At 33.4% G+C, this 22,332-nt stretch overlaps 1 protein-coding gene across 1 annotated transcript in view; it reads right to left on the minus strand.

Moving 5' to 3' along the window:
* LOC134253957 (harmonin-like) overlaps positions 1-7,060 on the minus strand; it is a 16,322-nt gene extending 9,262 nt beyond the window's left edge. The window contains exons 1-3 of the mRNA XM_062736532.1: positions 6,859-7,060; positions 698-762; positions 397-480 (exon numbers count right to left, since the gene is read on the minus strand). Of these exons, the coding sequence (XP_062592516.1) occupies positions 397-480; positions 698-762; positions 6,859-6,894 (185 nt within the window). The 5' untranslated portion in view covers positions 6,895-7,060. The remainder of the gene's footprint in view (positions 1-396; positions 481-697; positions 763-6,858) is intronic.
* Between the last annotated feature and the right edge of the window lie 15,272 nt (positions 7,061-22,332).

The raw sequence follows: 22,332 nt of genomic DNA on the forward strand, positions 1-22,332 counted from the left end.
CAAACCAGAAAAAGCTAGACAGTGTATTTATATTAGAAAAGTTCTACATTTAAATTCTTTAAATCCAACTGAATGAAGATACAATATATGACTGCATGTATACTACTGTTTTAAAATTAGCTTACATGGACTTAGAAAACCTTTTAAATTAGTTAATTTTTAGTTTCCAAAGGACAGAATTTTTAAGTAGTTTGGCAATTAACATTTAAGTGCCCCCTCCCCCACATTTTAAATTCCTGTTATTATGCAACTATACACAAATTACTGCAAAAAAATTTACAAGTCCCGATTTCCTTGCCATAGAAAACTCAGTTTTAGGTTCATCCCCTCTCTCCCACCCAAACCCATCCCCATTGATAGAGGAGAACTAGATTTATCAAATGAGGGTCACTTTACCTCATATATTCATAGATCTCCAATTTAGTTGGCTCATTCAGTACTATCTTCATGTCTGATATTAGCCTCTTTAAATCCATAGACCTGAAAATATAGTGAAATCATTAATTTATTTAGCCAAGCTGTCTCTAATAAAGTCAAGTCAATATTCTATTCTCATATTCAAAATGGATCTGTACAATTTGTAATTCTAGATTCAGGTAATTTTCCTATGCAAAATTAATGTAAAATTAATAGAATTTTTGTTTAATGTACGTGATAAAAATCATTTATAATGAGGAAAGAAAAGGATGTTTCTTACGACTGGTATCTCTTTAATGCTTCAAAAATCAGGGGTCTCTCCGCCTCTGGCAGAAGTTCATTGACCTGAGAAAGAAAGATATACTGATGAATAAGTTGTATGTATTCAGTACATGTTTATATCCTAGTACAATGTAAATATAGCAGAAAAGAAAACATGCAGTAGTTTATTAATTTAATGTGCAATATCTCTCTTCCCTCCATCAGCAGTCCCTCCACATACAAATAAACACAAACAAACAGTCCTAATTCTAGTACTAGAGCAAGAAATACTACTGTATCTATGCAGCAATTCAGTCCCCCTTATTTTTTGCATTTTCTAAACAAACTGTTGACACACCATCTTAAATTCATAAGTTTCTCCCTGTCTCATTTATTACAAGTGCAAGTTTTTTTATATATATACCGGTATATATATATCTCAAGGTCACCATCTGATAAACTCAGTTTTATCATGTAGCAAAAATAATGTTAACTTTGTAAAACACTTATGACCCCCTTCCCTAAAGGAGAATTTTTCTAAGTCCAGGGGAATAACTCTGTCCAAAATGGCCTGATCATACCCCAAATAAAACTTGACCTAGATATTCTTATGATAATTAAATTTGTATACCAAATTTCATTTCAATATGTGCAACCTCTGCGGCGAAAATGAACAGAAACTGATGATGGACTGACAGACAGCAGCAAAGCAATATGCCCTCCCTTCTTCGAAGGGGTACATAATTAAAACATCAAACATTGATCAATATTAAATTATTACTTTGATCCAAATGACATAACTACATGTTATAACTACATGTTTTTTAAATTGAAAAAAGGTGCACATATACTGAAAGGAAAAAGAAACGCATAATAAACTTTTGCATAAAATTAAAACTTTTATTTCCAATATGTTTTCCAGTATTGTTATCAAACATTTTAGTTCAACTTTAAACAACATGTAACCGAAATCTTGTGTGACTTTGACTGATAATTCCTGAGTTATTGAAATTGATATGTTGATACCCCCCAAAATTAAAATAAAAATTCTCATCATCTCCCTTGCTCATCAGTAACAGCCTTGATTTTCTTGTGCATTGAGTTCACCAGACCATTTATCTTTCTCAAGGATTATCATTCAAGCCTTCCGACGGTAGTCTTAATGGTTGAGAGTAGCTGTATTATTCCAAAGCCAACAAATCCCCCGCCCAATGAATCCCAAGAATTTTCGATTTAGGATAGAATTTACAGAATCTAGCCGATTTGGTACATGTGAATATTTGTGAGGAAGTATCGACAAACACTGGCTACATTTTTTCAGCGTGAGCATGCTAAAAACATACTACAAAATGTGATCACAAAATTGTCATCATCAACATGCACGTGTATTTGGCTTTTTATCACTTCCCCTACGTGACACCATACATTTCATGGTTGAGTAATTTTGACCAGCGATTTTTGTGCACAGTAACCAAAATACACACCTGACCAATTTTCGTAATTTTCGGCCACATAGTTAAATAATTTTCGCTATTATGCTATTATGCTATTATGTGTTTCTTTTTCCTTTCAGTATATATAAACATTAAGAAAATGAAACAGTTATTCATATTAAACATAAAATAAAAATACTGACAATTAAAAAGACCAATTATATGCATTTCACAAAACTTAAAAATAAAATTATACTCATCCAGATATGCTAAAATATAAAATGTAGAGTCTACCTTTTCGAAAAGGTCATTGGCGATGGCAACTTTATTTGACGCCATTGTTATGCACCTTAATATAGATAGTATCAACAAGTGCTTGTACACACCTTGTCAAGGAAGGATATAAGGATCTAACTTTAATTTCATTTCTCCTATCAGACAGTTTATAGATAGGGGGCTTAATGGAGGGGCAGTCAAAATTTTAATATATACATGTGTAATCAGTATTCTAGTCCTCCTCATACCGTGATTTCTTTAATCTTTTGCAATGATTATAAACTTATGACTTTCTCTATCGTTTACATAAAATGAAAAATTACTCCAATATGTATTTCAATCCTAACTTCAAAACTCTGTACGAGTTTTTCAAATAAAAACTTACATCACTATATTGCATAAACCTGTCTAGCTATTACAGCTAGCATATATATAAATGTACATGTCAGTCATGTACCTTTATACATGTTGTGTCTATAATTAGGACAATAATTATAAGTTTTGTTTTTTAAAATTATTCCTCTCTGAATGAAGAACAAATTACCTATATCTATAGCCTTAATGGTACCTCCTTCTGATAAAAGATTTAATATTGATTTAATCATTGAAAGATAAAACTACCAGTGAAGATCTTTTGCTTTGAACACTTGAAGTTCCATGATACTGTCACAAACATGTATTTGGGGAATTTGAATTGTCCTCAAAAACACTGTTAAGGAGTTCTATACCCAAGAATACAAAATGGAGTATTTACAGGTACACAGGTACATATTCTTCTTTTACTTAACTGAATAAAGTAAAAATGTATTATGCATTCATTTAAAGATGATTTTTATCTCTTTATTAAATGATATCTTCTGTATTTACAAAAGGTACTACTGTACTTTAATTACATGTATATATTAACATGATGATTTACATTGTCATCCTTATCCCCCCCCCCCCCCCAAAAAAAAAAAAAAGAAAAGATGCTCCTTTAAGATCTTTGTTTATAAAATGAAAGTGCAGCACTGCAGGTTAAATTTTGTTGTTGTTTACTGCATAATAATCCTCAAAATAACAAACTGTAAAGTATTGAGTAGCTAAATAATTTAAATACCTGGTACATGTACCCTGGTATTTAGTTTCTTGTCATCACCAACTAAACCATCTGAAAAATCATGTACATGTGCTACATATATGACTTATAAAATGACCATGAAATGTCATAACTTTGAAGGACTAAGCAGGGGGAAAATGTTTCATATACATGTACCAGCATGGTTATAAAACATCTAAAAACTTATAAAAAAGATATATTCCTCTAATTTTTTTAGCCTTGGCCTTTGGACATGCAGCCATGCAACAAAAGCCTAATAAAACCCAGTTTGGCATTGATTTGGCATCAAACTTTCATTGAAAATCATAAACAAATGATATATGATCGCAATAGACAAAGTTATAATCAATAAACTATACATATTATATAAATTTTTCATTCCTGTCAATATAATTTACATGGAACTTTCATGTTTGATGAAGAAGAGTTTAAAAGTTCAAACCAAGACTAATATGTCAGCTAGTTTTTGCAGTTCTTTCCGATCTGTTATTCCTAACAGATTGATTATTGAGTATAGAAAAGTTTACCTTAATCTACCTTAAAGGGACATGTACAAGTGCAGTTTGAGCAAAGCTGGCACTTGTTTCGGAAATAAATTTTTAACCCATAGTATAATAATAACACAAGTTATCTAACTCTGAATTACACTCGATACCCCCCTCCTCAGAAACGCACTCATTTACAATTTCAGAGGAAATGTAATGACAAAGTGTTTAATATCAATGTCTTCTACGATAATTTATCTACACAAGCATATATGGCATGCATGTCTTTGTTTTCGTTTATCTCCGTAAGCAGTGTCAACTCTGCTCCCCGAGTGGAAAAGTCGAACTAAACCACGAAACGGTATGTGCTAATCTTGGGCAAAGAACAAAATTTAAAAATTAGTGGGTTAAAAAATACACACAATTCCAGATTTGAATTATTGCATTGAATGATTAGAATTTGATTAAGTCTCATTTTCCATCAAAACACTACAACATTTTTTCGATGTAATTTTAGAAGCAGATTTTTAGCCAATCAAAATCTCGGTGCAGGATTAGCACACACCAATTGTGGTTTAGTTAGACTTTTCCATTCAGCAAGCAGGGTTTTGACCCTGTTTACGGAGATAAACGAAAACAAAGACATGCATGCCATATATGGTTGTGTAGATCAATTATCGTAGAAGACAATGGCATTAAACACTTCGCCATTGCATTTCCTCTAAAACTGTAAATGAGTACGTTTCTGGGGAGGGGGGTACCGAGTGTAATTCAGACTTAGATACCTTGTGTTATTACTATACTATGGGTTAAAAATTTATTTCCGAAACAAGTGCCTGTGAGTTTGAGCTAAAAATTTCAAATTCATCTTTCCATTTTTTTACTTTTACAAACATTTAACTAAGGATTTTCTAATGATCATCAAAAAGTTGAATTTCATTTATCAAGATAGATACAAGAGGATTTAGAGCTCTAAACCTTTTGTCATGTATGTGCCATGTTTTTGTTTACATAAATAAAATATATTTACTAATATATGTTCATTCAAAGCAGACTTTTTTCAATAAAGAAGTTTAATTATTCTAAATAGGATTAGACAGTTTCTAGAGATTTGCTGAATCTTTTTTTGTTGTAAATATGATAAATTCTATAAATAAACAAAAATAAGGTATGAGCCTTGTTTACATTATGAATAACTTTAAGTTCTGCATCTCCATTTTAAATCAACAAATGATGTTAAAATTTTTGCTGATCATTAGAATTGCCTTAGTTGGGAATTGTATATATTTACATTCTTATTGGTTTTTAATAAAACTGGTTCAAACTGTGTCCATGTCCAGTTAAGGTTAGCATCTGAACATGATGTCAATAATTCTTTTGAATCAGTTAACTTTTGAAATCCTTGCATATATTACATTTTATGAACCTGGACCTGTAGCTCTCTGGCTGGCTTGTCCTTTTGAATTTTTCACGTCCAGAGAACCACAGCTCTACAACTTATATCAAAAATGCAAGGTCATTAATAAATAACAAAAGTTTTTGAATTAAAAAAAAAATCTTATATGTTCATATATTTTCAGATTGTGAAGACACAGAAAATTTGAAATATGGATGTAAGCTGTTGCTCTTGACCATTCAGTTCAATGAGGGGTATAGCACAGGCACTTGTTTCATAACGGGGTACCCCCTACTTATATTTACCACAAGGTATCTAACTCATTTTCAGGAACACCACTCCCCCCCCCGGCTTCAAGCTCATATTTTGTTTATATATCAAATGAAAAACTACTTTAAAATGACATTGTTTGCTTCATGAGACTTTTCACTTGTCAATAACAACGTTTTAGACGTCTCTGGTCGAGCTTCTTTATTATAAACTACTCATTTATTCCTCAAGTACATTTTAAGACTTTTCTTGAGATACAAGTAGTCCCGGTTGGAGTTACAGATTAGGGATAAAACAAGAGACCTCAGAATGGAATACTCGGAAGCCTCTGGTTTTATCGTACCCTCAACCGGAAGTTGTATCCTGATAAAAGTCTTAAAATGTATCAAGGTAAATTCAAGAAATAAATGAGTGGATACAATAAAGATTTAATTGACAAGAAAAAGTATTTTGAAGCGAATGATGTCATTTTATATTAGGTTTTTATTTGATATATTAACAAAATACGAGATTGAAGCAGGGGTGCCTGAAAATGAGTTAGATACCTTGTCAGGCTTGTGGTAAATATAAGTAGGGGGTACGTACCCTGTATACGAAACAAGTGCCTGTGGGGTATAGGACTTCATGATGATGATAGATCTAGAACTCCTACCTGTTGCTCTAGCATGCTCGAGGTTCATTGCGAGATACTTTTGACCAGGCGTATAAGGAGTGTAGGAACTTAACGCAGGCTCTTGTAGGAGTAGAACACAAGCAGTCATCTTTACCAAAATTACATAATTTCATGGACTGCCTAAATTTAGCAGTTTACGACTTACTAAAATTGTTCGGCTCATGCGCGTAGGGCTATTCATAATCTCATCGAGATGGGTAGAGACTGAAACTTTCCAGATGGGTAGTAGACGTCAGACCAAAATTTCAGTCTCTACCCATCTCACTGAGATTAGGCTATTCATTCTGCCTATCATATATCATGATAAATGTATGCTTTATTATTAAAAGGGAAATTGTAAATACCACAGTCTAAACATTTAATATCAGGTATACCGTACAAAGCGGGAAACATTTGTTGCTTATTTCGCCCAATATTATTTTAGACCAAACTATGATAATGCGTCTGCTAAGCTCATAAATTATTCAACTCTGCACTATGCTCCGGTGCATCATGAAATGTTTCAATATCATGTGCAACAAATACAAAGTCTTATTTGAAAATAGTACCTTAGTAACGTATCGTCTAGCAACCTTATTTTCCATGATTTTCTTATCTTTCAGGAATGTAAACACCAGATTTTAGCGCCCTCTTTCAACCGGGAAATAATAACTTTTGAATCGAACATGTATAAAAATTCCGGAAAATTGGAGGAAAAAAATCCAATGATCGTTTGCTGCTTGATTCTTCAGTATCTAGTATCAAGATAACGGCTGTTTTGAAAAAAAGTATTAAATTTCGAAAAAAAAATATTCATACTAAAAAAAAGACCACAGGCACATGACGAAAATTACTTGTATTTTTACATATCGCTAGTATTTTTTTATACCCCCCACCCCACGAAATAGGATTTTCGAGTATGGGCATTTTTTTTTTGTTTTTGCTTATCAACTTTTACAGGTAAGTAAAAAAAAAATTCTCTGGCCGCCTCCCCCCTCCCCCCCCCCCCCCCCCCCCCACCAACACACAGACACTTTCAAAACGATGATACGTGCCTGAAATCTTAACCAAAGCGGAAAATGATATCAGATATCGAAATATAAGAATGATCGACTAGGAAATTATGCATTTTTGAGAATTTTTGTGCCTAATAAAAATTCTCAAAAGCTGGGGTGGGTGGGGTTACACCATCCATTCGTCAGGTGCCTGTGATCTAGATTTCAAACTCTGCCTTCCACCTTCCATATATTGTATATATATAGTTGTAGGGCGCAATAAGAGATACAAATGAATGCAACACATGTATTTTGTTTCAAAAATGTTTAAAAGTAAAAAAAAAATATGATTTTGAGTCATGTCTACATAACTTGCTTGAATATTTGTTCACTCTCAGGAATATACTAAAAACCTTATGGAAATAGATTCCCATTTTAAAGAAGTGATGCTCTCTAAAATATATTCATTTTAATTATTATTTTTTAACCTCAAGTATTCTACAGTACATGGAAAATAATAAGTACTGTACGTACACATTGAAATAGACTTCAAATATAATAAAGCTGCAATGTAATGAAAAAATTCTGGTTTAAAAATTTAGTGAGCCACATATGCACTCATTAATGATATTCAGAAATCATTAATTTGCTTCCAGTGTCATGAGAAGAAATTCTTAATTTTCATCTATTGCTTGCTAAATAATTCATTGTGTTCTGCCATCGAGAGCGACACAGTTCGCTATCCTGCAAATTTTCACACTAAGAAGTCATCAATATTTTAGCAAAGAACGGGAGCGATGAACGAAAAAACTCTCACCGGATAAATAATGCAAGTATCTCTCCTAGTCCGTATGTACCAACGGTAAAAAAAAGAGTAATTCGGGAGGGGGGAGGGTCTGCCGAACATATTAGCGTAGACGTCTTTTTAAAATATCTTAAGCTATAAGGATGCATTCTTTTTTAAGAGAACACCGTCATATTGTGATATTTGCATTACAGTGTGGTATTAAACTTCAAATGACGAATTGTAATTTTTATATGTATCACCATCCGTTATAATTTTAACAAATATCAATGAAACAACACCCTACATAACATAATTATGTAACAACGATTCAATGGCTAGTTCCGACATAAAAGAAAATTCAAAATAAGGGACCCGTTCAAAGATATTCCAAGCAATCTAAGGAAGAACTTCATATTCTACATAAAGTCCCTCAATTTCTTGAGGATTTGATATTTTTTATTAAGCTACAAAAAGAACGTAATCCTCTCCTTTTCCAATGAGAAAAATCTCAATCAAACTCATTGAGCAATTTTGAAAAGAAAAAAGAGAAGCTTTTAACATATATAAAACTGGTCATACAGATTTGTTTTATAATAATGTGTAAAAAAAAAAAAAAGTATGATCATCAAAGAAAAGAAATATTTCAGTTAATTAAAGCAAATTTCCAAATAAATGTTCTGTTTTGTTCTACAATAAACCCGAGTAGGTGTAAATTCAAAAGTAAGAATATTTACACTCGACGGAGTAAATTGAAAGGTTAGAGTTTAATATCTTCCTAAACATTCGATTGTTTATTCCTAATATATGATAGTCGAAATCATTGAAACAGAGCCGAGGTTTGGATTATGAGTTTGTGAGTCGCCATTGAGTATGAAATTTCTTTTCTTTCTGTTATTGAACACATTGTGCCAGAGAGAGAGAGAGAGAGAGAGAGTATATATACTTGCAATAATTTACTTCTTTCAATTCTTGTAAATTGATATTGTATATAGAAGAAGAATGCACTTAGGGGATATCAATAAATTAATTTCAGCACATTTCCTCGGCAACTTTGCGTTGGGAACTGATGTAAATTATTTATTTATTTATACTTTCAATTCTTGATGGATTTCCTGCAGTCTGAATAATTTATCAGAATCCTGCTATTGCTCGAGTTCTAATCCGAAATACCTCCAATAAAAACAAAATCTAGTGGTACGAATTTGCTAGAGGTGATATTCCTCCTTTCTACTTTGTCTTTGTTCAAATAAAATTTGATACTCTTTCCATTATTTATTGATTCGTAAATATTAAAGACATCGAATTTCTGATTTCAAAGTTCAAACAAGGATAATACTATTGCCGAGATTGATTGATTGATTGAGAGAGAGAGAGAGAGAGAGAGAGGTTATTAGTCTTTAGTTCTTGATTGTTTAAATATATATTTTTAAAAAATACTCAACTCAGACAATGTATTACATACAAACTGAATTTGATATTTAATTAATTCTTTGACTTTTAAAATCATTTCCCTTGAATTGCACCGAAGCAGAGATAATTTCATTTAAATTTTAAAATCAAAGCAGTAATAACTAGTGCTAATTGTAACGGGAACCGTTACAGATGTTCCCCAAACGCTCCCCAACTCCCTTCTCGTGCCATATTCCCTGTAATTTTCATTAAAGAAGGCAAAATCTATGCATTTAAGACGTAAACAACGTTTTCCCAAAAGTATACCAAGTATTTCAAATTTAAGCAATGCAGGCGTGCGCATGTGATTGCATGAGCGTAATGACGATATCATCTTGTCTACACTATTTTACTCATATGCACGTGCATGCACGTGCATGATGACCATACCTTCTTGTAGGAGTCCATTATGTCTGTCTATGTTCTTAATCCCATCCTGTTTGGTTGAAAAACAAGGGAGTTATAGCCATTTAAAGTTTAAGCCAATCAGATTGCAGCGCACGTGCATGCGCGTGATTTCATGAAAAATTTTATATATCATATTGTAGTACATCCTAATACATGTCTCTATGTTATAAATTTGAAAGCATTTAATCATAAAACAAAAAAGATATTAAGATTTCTGTTTCAGCCAATCAGAGCAAAGCGCACGTGCATGCGCGTGTTTTCATGACAATTATTATATATCTTATTGTAGGACATCTTAAAGTATGCCTATGTTTTAAATTTCAAAGCATTTTGTGAAAAAACAGAAATAATATAGAGATTTTTGTTTCAGACAATCAGAGCAAAGCGCACGTGCACGCACGTGCATGCATGTGAATGTTGACCATACCATCTTGTAGGAGTCCTTTATGTCTATCTATGTTCTAAATCCCATGCTGTTTGGTTGAAAACCAAGGGAGTTATAGTCATTTAAAGTTTCAGCCAATCAGATTGCAGCGCACGTGCATGCGCGTGATTTCATAAAAAATTTTATATATCATATTGTAGTACATCCTAATACATGTCTATGTTATAAGTTTCTACGGAAGCCCGTTGGTGCCACGTACGAAAAATATTTTATCTGTCGGCCGCCACTTATTATTTGGCGGCCGCCACTTGTATATCTGGCGGCCGCCACATAATTATGTGGCGGTCGCCACTCATTATTTGGCGGCCGCCACTTATATATCTGGCGGCCGCCACTTAATATCTGGCGGCCGCCACATAATCTATATGGCGGCCGCCACATAGTTTTAATGGCGGCCGCCACATATTTTTCTGGCGGCCGCTATATAATATCTGGCGGCCGCCACATATTTTTCTGGCGGTCGCTACATAATATCTGGCGGCCGCCACATAAATTATCTGGCGGCCGCTATATAACATCTGGCGGCCGCCACTTATTATTTGGCGGCCGCCACATGATTTATCTGGCGGCTGCCACTTATTTAATTGGCGGCCGCCAAATATTTATCTGGCGGCCGCCACTTATATATCTGGCGGCCGCCACATAATTTATATGGCGGCCGCCAGATAACACCTGGCTTCCTGAATCGCGCGCATGTTTTAATGTGTGGTTTAAGAGGTGGATACAGTGTAAAAATTATAATAGCAACATCAATCAACCAAACTTGTAAGAGATTTATTATGAACCAACACTCCAATCCACACTTCTAATAGATATGTTTTTGCATAGAGCAGATTAATATTTGATTTGAATTATGCAAGTATTTGTAGAGTGTTTCGATTATTAAGAAGCCTCATCAGGGGTCACGGACATAAATCATGGTGTTTGCTGTAAGCTATGATTGGTTGAGAATTAAATGAAGTTTTGCATTTTGGATTTCCAAGAATGGTGTTCCAGTATTTCAGAATTCGTTTTTTATCATTTACTTTTTTATCAATATTATAAGCAGCGGTTGTGTCAACATCCATCATCTTAACCCAATAACACTCACCTTCTGCAAAATAATTTATGTGGCGGCCGCCATATAAATTATGTGGCGGCCGCCAAATAATAAATGGCGGCCGCCAGATATTAAGTGGCGGCCGCCAGATATATAAGTGGCGGCCGCCAAATAATAAGTGGCGGCCGCCAGATTTATATGTGGCGGCCGCCAGATATATATGTGGCGGCCGCCAAATAATAAGTAGCGGCCGCCAGATATACATGTGGCGGTCGCCAATTAATAAGTGGCGGCCGCCAGATAAAATATTTTTCATACGTGGCACCAACGGGCTTCCGTAAGTTTCAAAGCATTTCATCATAAAACAAAAAAGATATTAAGATTTCTGTTTCAGCCAATCAGAGCAAAGCGCACGTGCATGCGCGTGAGTTCATGCAAATTTGACCATGTCATCTTATGTACACAACTTATATATCTCTATATAATGAGTTTCAAAACATTTTATCAAAAAATATAAAAGTTACAACCATATTAAATATATCAGTCAGTTTACTCATTGCACGCGCCCGCACGTGCATGCGAATGCGCGCAAAATGACCTTCGTTCGGCACATCTACACAACATGCCTACTAACCCTAAAAAGGTTTTAACTTAGTTTGGTGAACAGTTTCTGAGAACACTTCCGGACAAAAAAGTACCGGAGAAGAAATAAGAAGAAAAAAGAATAATAATAATAACTAGTGCTAATTGTAACGGGGACCGTTACAGATGTTCCCCAAACGCTCCCCAACTCCCTTTTGGTTCCTGTTCCCCGTAATCTCTATCAAATAAGAAATACTTTATGGAATTTAGATTTAATCAAGGTCTTCCGAGAAAAATACAAAACATATTTGAAAATAGGCATTGGACGCGTGTTCATGTTCGTAACGACCATATTATCTTGTCTACACTATCTATAATTTTAATATACTTAATATCAAAGCATTTAATCCAAAAGTATTAAAAATTACACTCGAATGAGTGTATTTTTAAATTTTCTTATTTCACGTGCACGCACATGCTAGCACGTGCATAATGACTACACCTTCTTGTAGGAGTCCCTTATATTTATCTATGTTCTAAATCCCATCCTGTTTGGTTGAAAAACAAGGGAGTTATAGCCATTTGAAGTTTCAGCCAATCAGATTTCAAGCACACATGCATGCGCGTGATTTCATGAATTTTTATCTATATCCTATTGAAGGATATCTAAATGAATGACTATATTTTAAAATTCCAAACATTTCGTCAAAAAACAAAGGAGATATAGCCATATAAAGTTTCAGCCGATCAGATTGCAGCACACGTGCATGCGCGTGATTTCATGAATTTTTTTCTATATCATATTTTAGGATATCCTAATGCATGACTGTGTTTTAAATTTCAAAGCATTTCGTCAGTAAACAAAGGAGATATAGCCATTTAAAGTTTCAGCCAATCAGATTGCAGCACGCGGGCATGCGCATGCTTTCATGAAAATTCTTATATATAATGCTGTAGATCTTCATAATGTAGGACTATGTTCAAAATTTCAAAGGATTATGACAAGAAACAAGAAAGATATTGAGACTTTAGTTTCAGCCAATCAGAGCGAAGCGCACGTGCATGCGCGTGAGATCTTGCTTTTTTGACCATGTCATCTTGTCTATGCTTCTAATATATACTTCTAATATGAGTTTTAAAGCATATCATCAATAGTTTAAATAGTTACGTCTGTATCAATTATATTGGACATTTCTCGTGTTGCACGTGCGAGCTCTTGCAAGCACACGTGCATGCACATGCTTTCATAATATTTCTTTTATTACGGGCTGTAGATCTCCCTAATGTATGACTATGTTCAAAATTTCAAATGATTTTATCAATAAACAAGAAAGATATTGAGACTTTAGTTTCAGCCAATCAGAGCGAAGCGCACGTGCTTGCACGTGCGATCTTGCTATTTTGACCATGTCATCTTGTGCATACTACTCATATATCTTTACATTATGAGTTTCAAAACATTTCGTCTAAATATAGAAAAGTTTCGGTTATATCCATTATATATTGGTCATTTCAAGTTTTGCACGTGCGCGCTCTTGCAAGCACGTGCGCGCAAAATGAGCTTGATTCCGCAAATCTACATAACATGCCTACTTACCCTAAAAAGGTTTCCCCTTAATCGGATGTGTACTTTACAAGATCATTCGCGGACAAAATTTTCCCGAGAAGAAAAATAATAATAATAATAATAATAATAATAACTAGTGCTAATTGTAACGGGGACCGTTACAGATGTTCCCCAAACGCTCCCCAACTCCTTTTTGGTGCCATATTCCCTGTAAGCTTCATTAAATAAGACAAACTCTGTGCATTTTTAACTTTAACAACGTTTTATCAGAAGAATACCAATTATACTCAAATTTTAGCATTGCACCCGTGCGCATGTGAATGTATGTGCGTTATGATCACATCATCTTGTCTACACTATCTACAAATTTTAATATACAATATATTAAAGCATTCAGTCAAAAAGTAAGAAAAATCACTCTTTCAAGTGTATTTTTCATTTCACTCGTTCCAAATGCACGCACGTGCGTGCACGTGCATCATGACCATACCTTCTTGTAGCAGTCCCTAATATCTATCTATATTCTAAATCCCATCCTCTTTGGTTGAAAAACAAGGGAGTTATAGCCATTTCAAGTTTAAGCCAATCAGATTGCAGCACACGTGCATGCGTGTGATTTCATGATTTTTTTCTTTATCATATTGTAGGATATCCTAATGCATGACTATGTTTTAAATTTCAAAGCATTTCGTCAAAAAACAAAGGAGATATAGCCATTTAATGTTTCAGCCAATCAGATTGCAGCAAGCGGGCATGCGCATGCTTTCATGAAAATTCTTATATATCATGCTGTAGATCTTCATAATATGAGTCTGTGTTCAAAATTTCAAAGGATTATGACAAGAAACAAGAAAGATATTGAGAATTTAATTTCAGCCAATCAGAGCGAAGCACACGTGCATGCGCGTGAGATCTTACTTTTTTGACCATGTCATTTTGTCTATGCTTCTAATATATACTTATAATATGAGTTTCAAAGCATTTCAACAATAATTTAAATAGTTACGTCTGTATCAATTATATTGGACATTTCTCGCGTTGCACGTGCGAGCTCTTGCAAGCGCATGTGCATGCACATGCTTTCATGATAAATCTTATATTACAGGCTGTAGATCTCCCTAATGTATGACTATGTTCAAAATTTCAAATGATTTTATCAAAAGACAAAAAAGATATTGAGACTTTAGTTTCAGCCAATCAGAGCGAAGCGCACGTGCATGAGCGTGCGATCTTGCTATTTTGACCGTGTCATCTTGTGCATACTACTAATATATCCTTACATTATAAGTTTCAAAACATTTCGTCACAAAATAGAAAAGTTACGGTTATATCCATCATATATTGGTCATTTTAAGTTTTGCACGTGCGCGCTCTTGCAAGCACGTGCGCGCAAAATGACCTTGATTCCGCAAATCTACATAACATGCCTACTTACCCTAAAAAGGTTTCACCTAAGTCGGATGTGTAGTTTACAAGATCACTCGCGGACAAAATTTTCCCAGGAAGAAAAATAATAATAATAAGAATAACTAGAATCTTGTTGCCATGGCAACAAATAAGTCTTCCGTTCTTCTAAATCTGTTAGAATTTGCTTTTTTTCTCTTCAAAAAACATAGAAATCATATCTACTCTAAAAGAATGATCAATAAATTTTGGCACTCATAAGAGCTACATATGTATCATAGACAAACAAACAGACGAACGAACACCGTACTCTCATAAACTTTACTGTGTTTATGTTTTGGCACAATTGTGATGGTGTTATAAAAATGTCATGAACTAAAAGTTAGTACCACATAAAACGTAAAGTCGTTGATTTTTAAAGTAATACTATCGAGATTTACCAGCAGAAAGATTTATTTATTCAATTACAGGAATTATTCAGCAATCGATTAACTGATTATATGTTGTTTAACGTCCCACTCGAGAATTTTTCACTCCACTCGCCGGTGGAGACTGCAAAATGTTCTCCTATAACTTGGGGCTTATCGCCACTGAGCAGTGGGGAATCTTTTTGAGCCAGTACCATCAGACATACGGGACCTCGATTTAAACGATCTCATCTGAAGGACCGGTCTCCACGACCCAGTCACTGAAGTCAATAACATAGGCGCTTGGTTTCAGGATTGTGTATTATGTGTTTTTCTATGTGTGTCTGAATACCATCATCAAAATAAAAATAAAAATTCGCTGAAATTAGCACGTTTTAAAAATGTCATATTTACTGTATATATAAAGAGTAAAGGAGCGTCACTCTCCATCTTTTATATCAGGGGGTACCTCGGTTCACACTTAATTTTCATCTATCTCTACATTTTTCCTACTAGTGTCGGGTGAGATCTAGCTTAAAACATGATTGATTAACGCCTTTCAAACGTCTGCCGATTTGAACTTGCTGTATAAAACCATAGGCGCTTGGGTCAAGGATACTGTATTTTTTCTATATAATGTATTGTCGAGGAAATTCGAACTATACTCTAACATTTTTTTTCAGTGTGCAGTGTTAATTTTTAGTTTTTTGTAAACCTTTCTGCTTCATATACACTAGAATGTCACGGAAATTCGATTTTATGCACGCTTTAAAAATGACATATCCCACTGTATACTAAAAAGAAACAAGGCTTGCAACTTCTTTTGCCCCTTTCCGTGCCCCAGACTCGATTTTTTCCTGTTAAAAGTTATATGCGCCGCTTACCAGCTGTATTACCAATCCCCATCCCTGCAAATAATTCTTATACAATGATAAAAATCCTCAGGTATAAACTTTTCATCCATCTTATATTTTTAAATAATTATTTTCTCTCCAATGTCGGCATTTTTCTCTCGTTTAATTCTGTAATCACGGAAGTCCCCGGAATTACAACTGCCAAAACCCAAAACGGGCGGACAGAAATTTATTTGACAGTTCTAAGAGTATTTGGCGATTTAAAATGTCTAAAACTTCTTACCTAATTACTGACAATAATATGATAGTGGGGCACGGAAAGGGGCAAAAGAAGTTGCAAGCCTTGTTTCTTTTTAGTATACAGTGGGATATGTCATTTTTAAAGCGTGCATAAAATCGAATTTCCGTGACATTCTAGTGTATATGAAGCAGAAAGGTTTACAAAAAACTAAAAATTAACACTGCACACTGAAAAAAAATGTTAGAGTATAGTTCGAATTTCCTCGACAATACATTATATAGAAAAAATACAGTATCCTTGACCCAAGCGCCTATGTATAAAACATGCAGTAAACCCAAAACGTCCTCGATTCTTGACCTGTTTATTCGAAAGCAACGGAAGTGCCGATTTTTAAGGGAACAGAAACTGTTTTTTGGACTCAGAGAAAAATATATCATATAAAGATATGCACATTTAGACTTTTTCATTCATTTAGTTATTTGCGCAGGAAAAATATTGAAAGACAATGGACTATTTGTGAGCAGAAATCACTATTGTTTACTTATATTGGGAAATCAATGAAAATAATTAATCAAATTTCTTACTGTTGGTCTACTTTATTGCTAAAAATATTTTAATCTATTATAAATTATGTAATTAACGGTATATAACAATTTCTTTAATCTTACATCTAAGGGCAGATCACTCTAATTGTATAAAACTACCCAATAAATAGAGCTCTTTCGTGCGCAGTGTTTAGAGCGTCCTTAACGATGAAAAATGTAGAGGCATCCCGGAATTACATAGAAAATCTAGAGAGGTCAGAAACCGCGCCAAACTTGTTCTCTCTAGATTTTCCGTGTAATTCCGGGACGCCTCTACATTTTTCATCGATAAAAGTCGGCGATGAAAAATTCAATCCTGAAACCAAACGCCTTTGATATATGATGCTCTAGCCATGTTTTTATTTTATTTTTCATTTCACAAATTTGTTGCATCAGATTTTCTGAAAGATCATACTTAATAAAGATCATTTCGAACAACTTTTTTGCAATGCATACATTGTCCGGTGATTTTGATTGACAGTTCTCTTCGCGTGATAGATTGACTATGACAGACAATGAAATCAGAAAATATTTAATAAAGAATGGGTACAACTGATATAGAACTGATATTTTGTCTATGTAAATGGATAGGATAATCGGGATTAAAAGGGAATCTCTCTCTCACACACACACACACACACACTCTCTCTCTCTCTCTCTCTCTCTCTCTCTCAGACAAGTGAATATCAGTATCTTGCACAATGAAAAATCTACTATTATAGAATATGAAATTCTGTATACATGTTTATGGTAATTATAACCAAATGTTTAGTCAGATTTAATTGTATATAACGATTCAAAAGCCAATACTTGCAAGAATGTCTCCGAATATAAATCCAGAGGGAGGGGGGGGGGGGGCTTCAAAAGAATTACATACGCAGTAATTTCTTGTTTTATGAATTATAAGGAAAATACGTCAGGTTGCATGTACATACATATAATCATATAACATTGCATAAAATTCATTCGTATACTTTATCCAACATATCAACAGACCTTTGCAGATGTTTTTCTATCATGTTTTAGCGTAGCATTATTTCACACAGAAACGCGCAACTTTTACATAATGTTAACCCTTTGAGTACTAGCATTTCACAAAAATCCAAGAATTTTAATCGTTTTTTCTCATCTTGAATACCTTCTCGGGTATATAAAAGTATAGATCATGTAAAATAAATAACAACAACTTTTTATCAATGAAATATACATGTTAAAACCAAATTTAATCTATAGATTGATTTTCTTTCTTTTAATTATAAGTGGCAGATATCAATTTATTTCTAAAAGCTTTACACTTACTCTTCTTTCGCTCAGTTCCCTTTTGAGTACATGTACTATTTTAGAATCGAAAATAAAACTCGGATTCCGGGATAATTTCGCATTCTTGAAAATCAGAGAATGAATTAAGAATACTTTATTCATGTGTAAAATCATAACTGCCATTACAGCCTTACACTACGCTGGCAACTTTAAACTATACATATACTGAATGCGGTAACTAACGTAATCTTACATGTAATTTGAATAGATTTTATTGTAATATAATTACAATGGGATTGAGCACAAGTTCTGAAAACTTATAACGCCCTCTCCCTATATATACATGTAAATTACACATCTCATTCTTTGCAGTATTCAGTGAATCAACCCCCCACAATAAGACATGTGTATCTAGTATGTGGATTTTGTCAAATTTTAAATATTTATGTAAAAATTCATTTCTGGCGTTCGCATACTTGTGACATACGAAAAAATAACGATATGTGTCCTAAACTTTACCGCACGTGCACAAGCGACTGTTGCCGTAATCAAAGTAAGAAAGTGGATCAGATCTAGATTTTTTAATCTTACATGTAGAAGTGGATATGGAAACTCAAAGTCTCAATATTTTTTTTTATGTGGAATGTGTAGGTCTAGACGTCTGCAACGTCATGAATACTACCTCCGCCTTTTTCTCGAAAGTTCTTTTCCCACTAACATGTCAGAGTTATCTATCTTTACTTATTGTCACCACGTAAATAGAGAAAATCAATTTATTGACGGTACCTTAAATCTCCAAAATGAAGAATCCGATTGAATGAATAATATATTTAGTATTTTTGTAGATTAATTTGTATATACATCGATGTATTGTATACTGCGTACAATATTATTTTCTTCAAAGTGCTTAGTTGACACAGAATGGATATTTTTTTTTTACATATAAATTTGTAAATAAATAACTTTCAATATACAGACTAACACTACACAGTCAAATTTAACTTTACATATACTGAATTAAGTAGCATGCAAAAGATGAAATATTGAATGTGTAAATATGTTGATCTGGAGAGTGTACATATGTCTCTGAAGTCATCAATACTATTTCCGCCTTTATCTCGAAAGTTCTATTCTCATTCACAAGTCAGAGTTATCTTTCTTTTCCCACCTCATACAGACTTCGTAAATAGAGAAAATTACTGTACCGAAAATATACAAAATGCGGAATCTGATTTAAAAATAAATTATATATTTAGTATTTGTAGAATAATCTCTGTTTAACGTAATAATATCTTTAAAAAATATCTAAAAACAAAAAAATCAAAAATTGACCAAAAACAAATTCACTTCCGGTTCGGACAGGAAGTACTGAAAACACACGAAAACAACTTCAAAACAAATAGAATATCATGATCTAATACTCCTGTAAATTTCATATCTTTACCTCAAACCGTTTCTGAGAAAAATGCCGGACAAAAGTCCATTTTAAAATTCGAAAATCGGCCATAACTTCGGACCGGAAGTGAATTTTTCAAAAAACGGAATTTTATATAAACTTCATATATCAACCTACTAACATGAGAAAAATTGTGAAAATCTATCCAGCCATCTCTTAGTAATCGCGCTCACAAAATTTGGGAGGAATAATAATAATAATAATAATAATAATAAAAAGAAACAATACAATCACTATAAGTCTTCCGTTGTGAACGGAAGACTTAATAATAATAAGAAACAGAGTAAAAACAATATGTTCCCCAACTTCGTTTGGGGAACATAATAAGAAACAGAGTAAAAACAATATGTTCCCCAACTTCGTTTGGGGAACATAATAATAATAATAAGAAACAGAGTAAAAACAATATGTTCCCCAACTTCGTTTGGGGAACATAATTAAGAGGGCTTTTGTTTTGAGGTTTGTGACACATTACAAAATTTCACTACAGCAAGTTAGAAAAGTTTAATACGATTGGACAAAGCTTTAACGACTGATTTATCGCGTAATATACATAAACGTCAACAAATTGTTTGTTTTATACTCTGTTTGTTTTGTTCTAAAGATATTTTATTGAATAAATCAAAAGAATTGGAAACTAGTTCTTGTAACTTAATAGTCCCTCAATGTTTATATATTTAATTAGAATTTAACTTGCGTTTGTAATAACTTCTACATTATACATGTATATATTTTTAAGAAAGCTAAATAATTTAAATGAAACAGAAAGTAGTTTCAAAGTTAAATGCTTAACATTTAGACGATTTTTTTAAATCTCATAATGGTTTACATTTCAGAAATAAGCAATAAATATATATTTTCATGTTATCATTGAAATTCACTGAAAAAAAAATTGTTTGCGAGCAAATATACTAAGTAAGTTGGTATAAGAAACACATGAGGCATGAAATTAGTAAATTTTCAATAGCAATCGCCATGGGAAAAAACATCACATTGAAATTAGGAAAACACAATTAAATTAAAATCGTTACATTACGATAGCGAAATATTAATAGACTCAGAAGAAAAATTTGGAAGCCCCCCCCCCCCCCTTCCAATTTCTACTGACCTGACAAACATTTTAGGTCTTAGAGAAGGTTGTCGACTGGTTTAGTTTCAGGAATCTCAACTTATTTGTACTTATACTTGAATCAAACTTAGAAACAAAGCTTAGTTTTACATAGCGAAGCAGATAACAAGATAGTACAATTTAGTGTGAACTACATAGTTACGTGTATATACTAAAATGATGCTCTGTTATTGTACAAGATACAGGCAGGGTATTTTTTCATTCCAACACAAATAAAAAATGTCCCCCACCGCCTTTCTTAAAATAAATAAAAAGAATAATCTTATTCATTCAAACAAAACCTTGTATAAAAGAATAAAATCAAAACGGATCGAAATAGTTCCAGAAAAAAATTGAACATTTAACAAATTCCACCTGTGCTTGCTAATGAATAAATAATGCTTTCATTAAAAATATCAAAATTCTAGCCTTATTCATTAGTCACCTGATATGGAAAAAGAATATATAATTACACATATCAGATTCAAGCTTAGATGTCAATACATTTACTATAGGTACTAGCTGTAAAGGAAGACCACCTTGTACACGTTTTTATCAATATTCCCGTCTCATGGTGAGGCTTGTCAAATATTTATTAAACTCATTTCCCCCTCATTGGCTGAAACCAGTAATGATTATTTTAAAGACGATAAAAATATTTTCTTTTAAAGAATGTGTACATATATCTATTGATTTCTTTCATTCCTAGAGAGAACTTATCTCTACATATCAGCACGCTGGAAATTATATATTAATTTTTTCCCCTTTTCACTCATTATGATGGGATTAATCCCATTTACATTAACTATCAAGTATATTGCTCTGGATAAATAATTAAACTGCTTCTAATTTGATAAAGAGAAAAAAGCCATGAATAATAGATTTCAGAGAATATTGCAGCGTAAAGCATGTTGTCTGGAGATTCAATATGGCGGCAGTACAGATATCAAAGGCAGAGTCAGATCGGCTCATTTATAATTCAGCGACCAATAGGCGATTTGAAATAACCTTCAACGGGCCACACTTATTAAGAATTCAACCATACTAATTATTCACAATAGAAAAAGGAGTACATGTAAATAATTAATGAATGCGGAGTTTGCGCTCTAATGTAATCCATATATATTGTACGGAAATCTTACTGCGGAATTAGATGGGCTTTTTTAGCACGGCACTTGCCATCGTGTAAACTTCGAAGAAAGATTTTTTTTAAAAAAAGTTATAGTTAACTTCCATTAGTATGCTTCGGAAGATAAAACAAGAACCCGTGGACTCTTTGGAGACGAGTCCTTCACTTTTAGCCAATGCAAAGTCTGCTTACAGAAACGGAAGTTATTCCAGCGAAGAAAGTTCGGTGTTTGATAGTTTAAAACGTAAGTCGTCAGAAGATGAACCCTATGCCAGGAAAAGGGAACGCTATAGTACCTCAGACTTATACAGTGGCCTCAGTGATGTAA

This window comes from Saccostrea cucullata, unplaced genomic scaffold, assembly GCF_032062105.1.
Source record: "Saccostrea cucullata isolate Sc308-1 unplaced genomic scaffold, CSIRO_AGI_Scuc_v1 ctg194, whole genome shotgun sequence".
In the NCBI taxonomy this organism is placed as follows: Eukaryota; Metazoa; Mollusca; class Bivalvia; order Ostreida; family Ostreidae; genus Saccostrea; species Saccostrea cuccullata.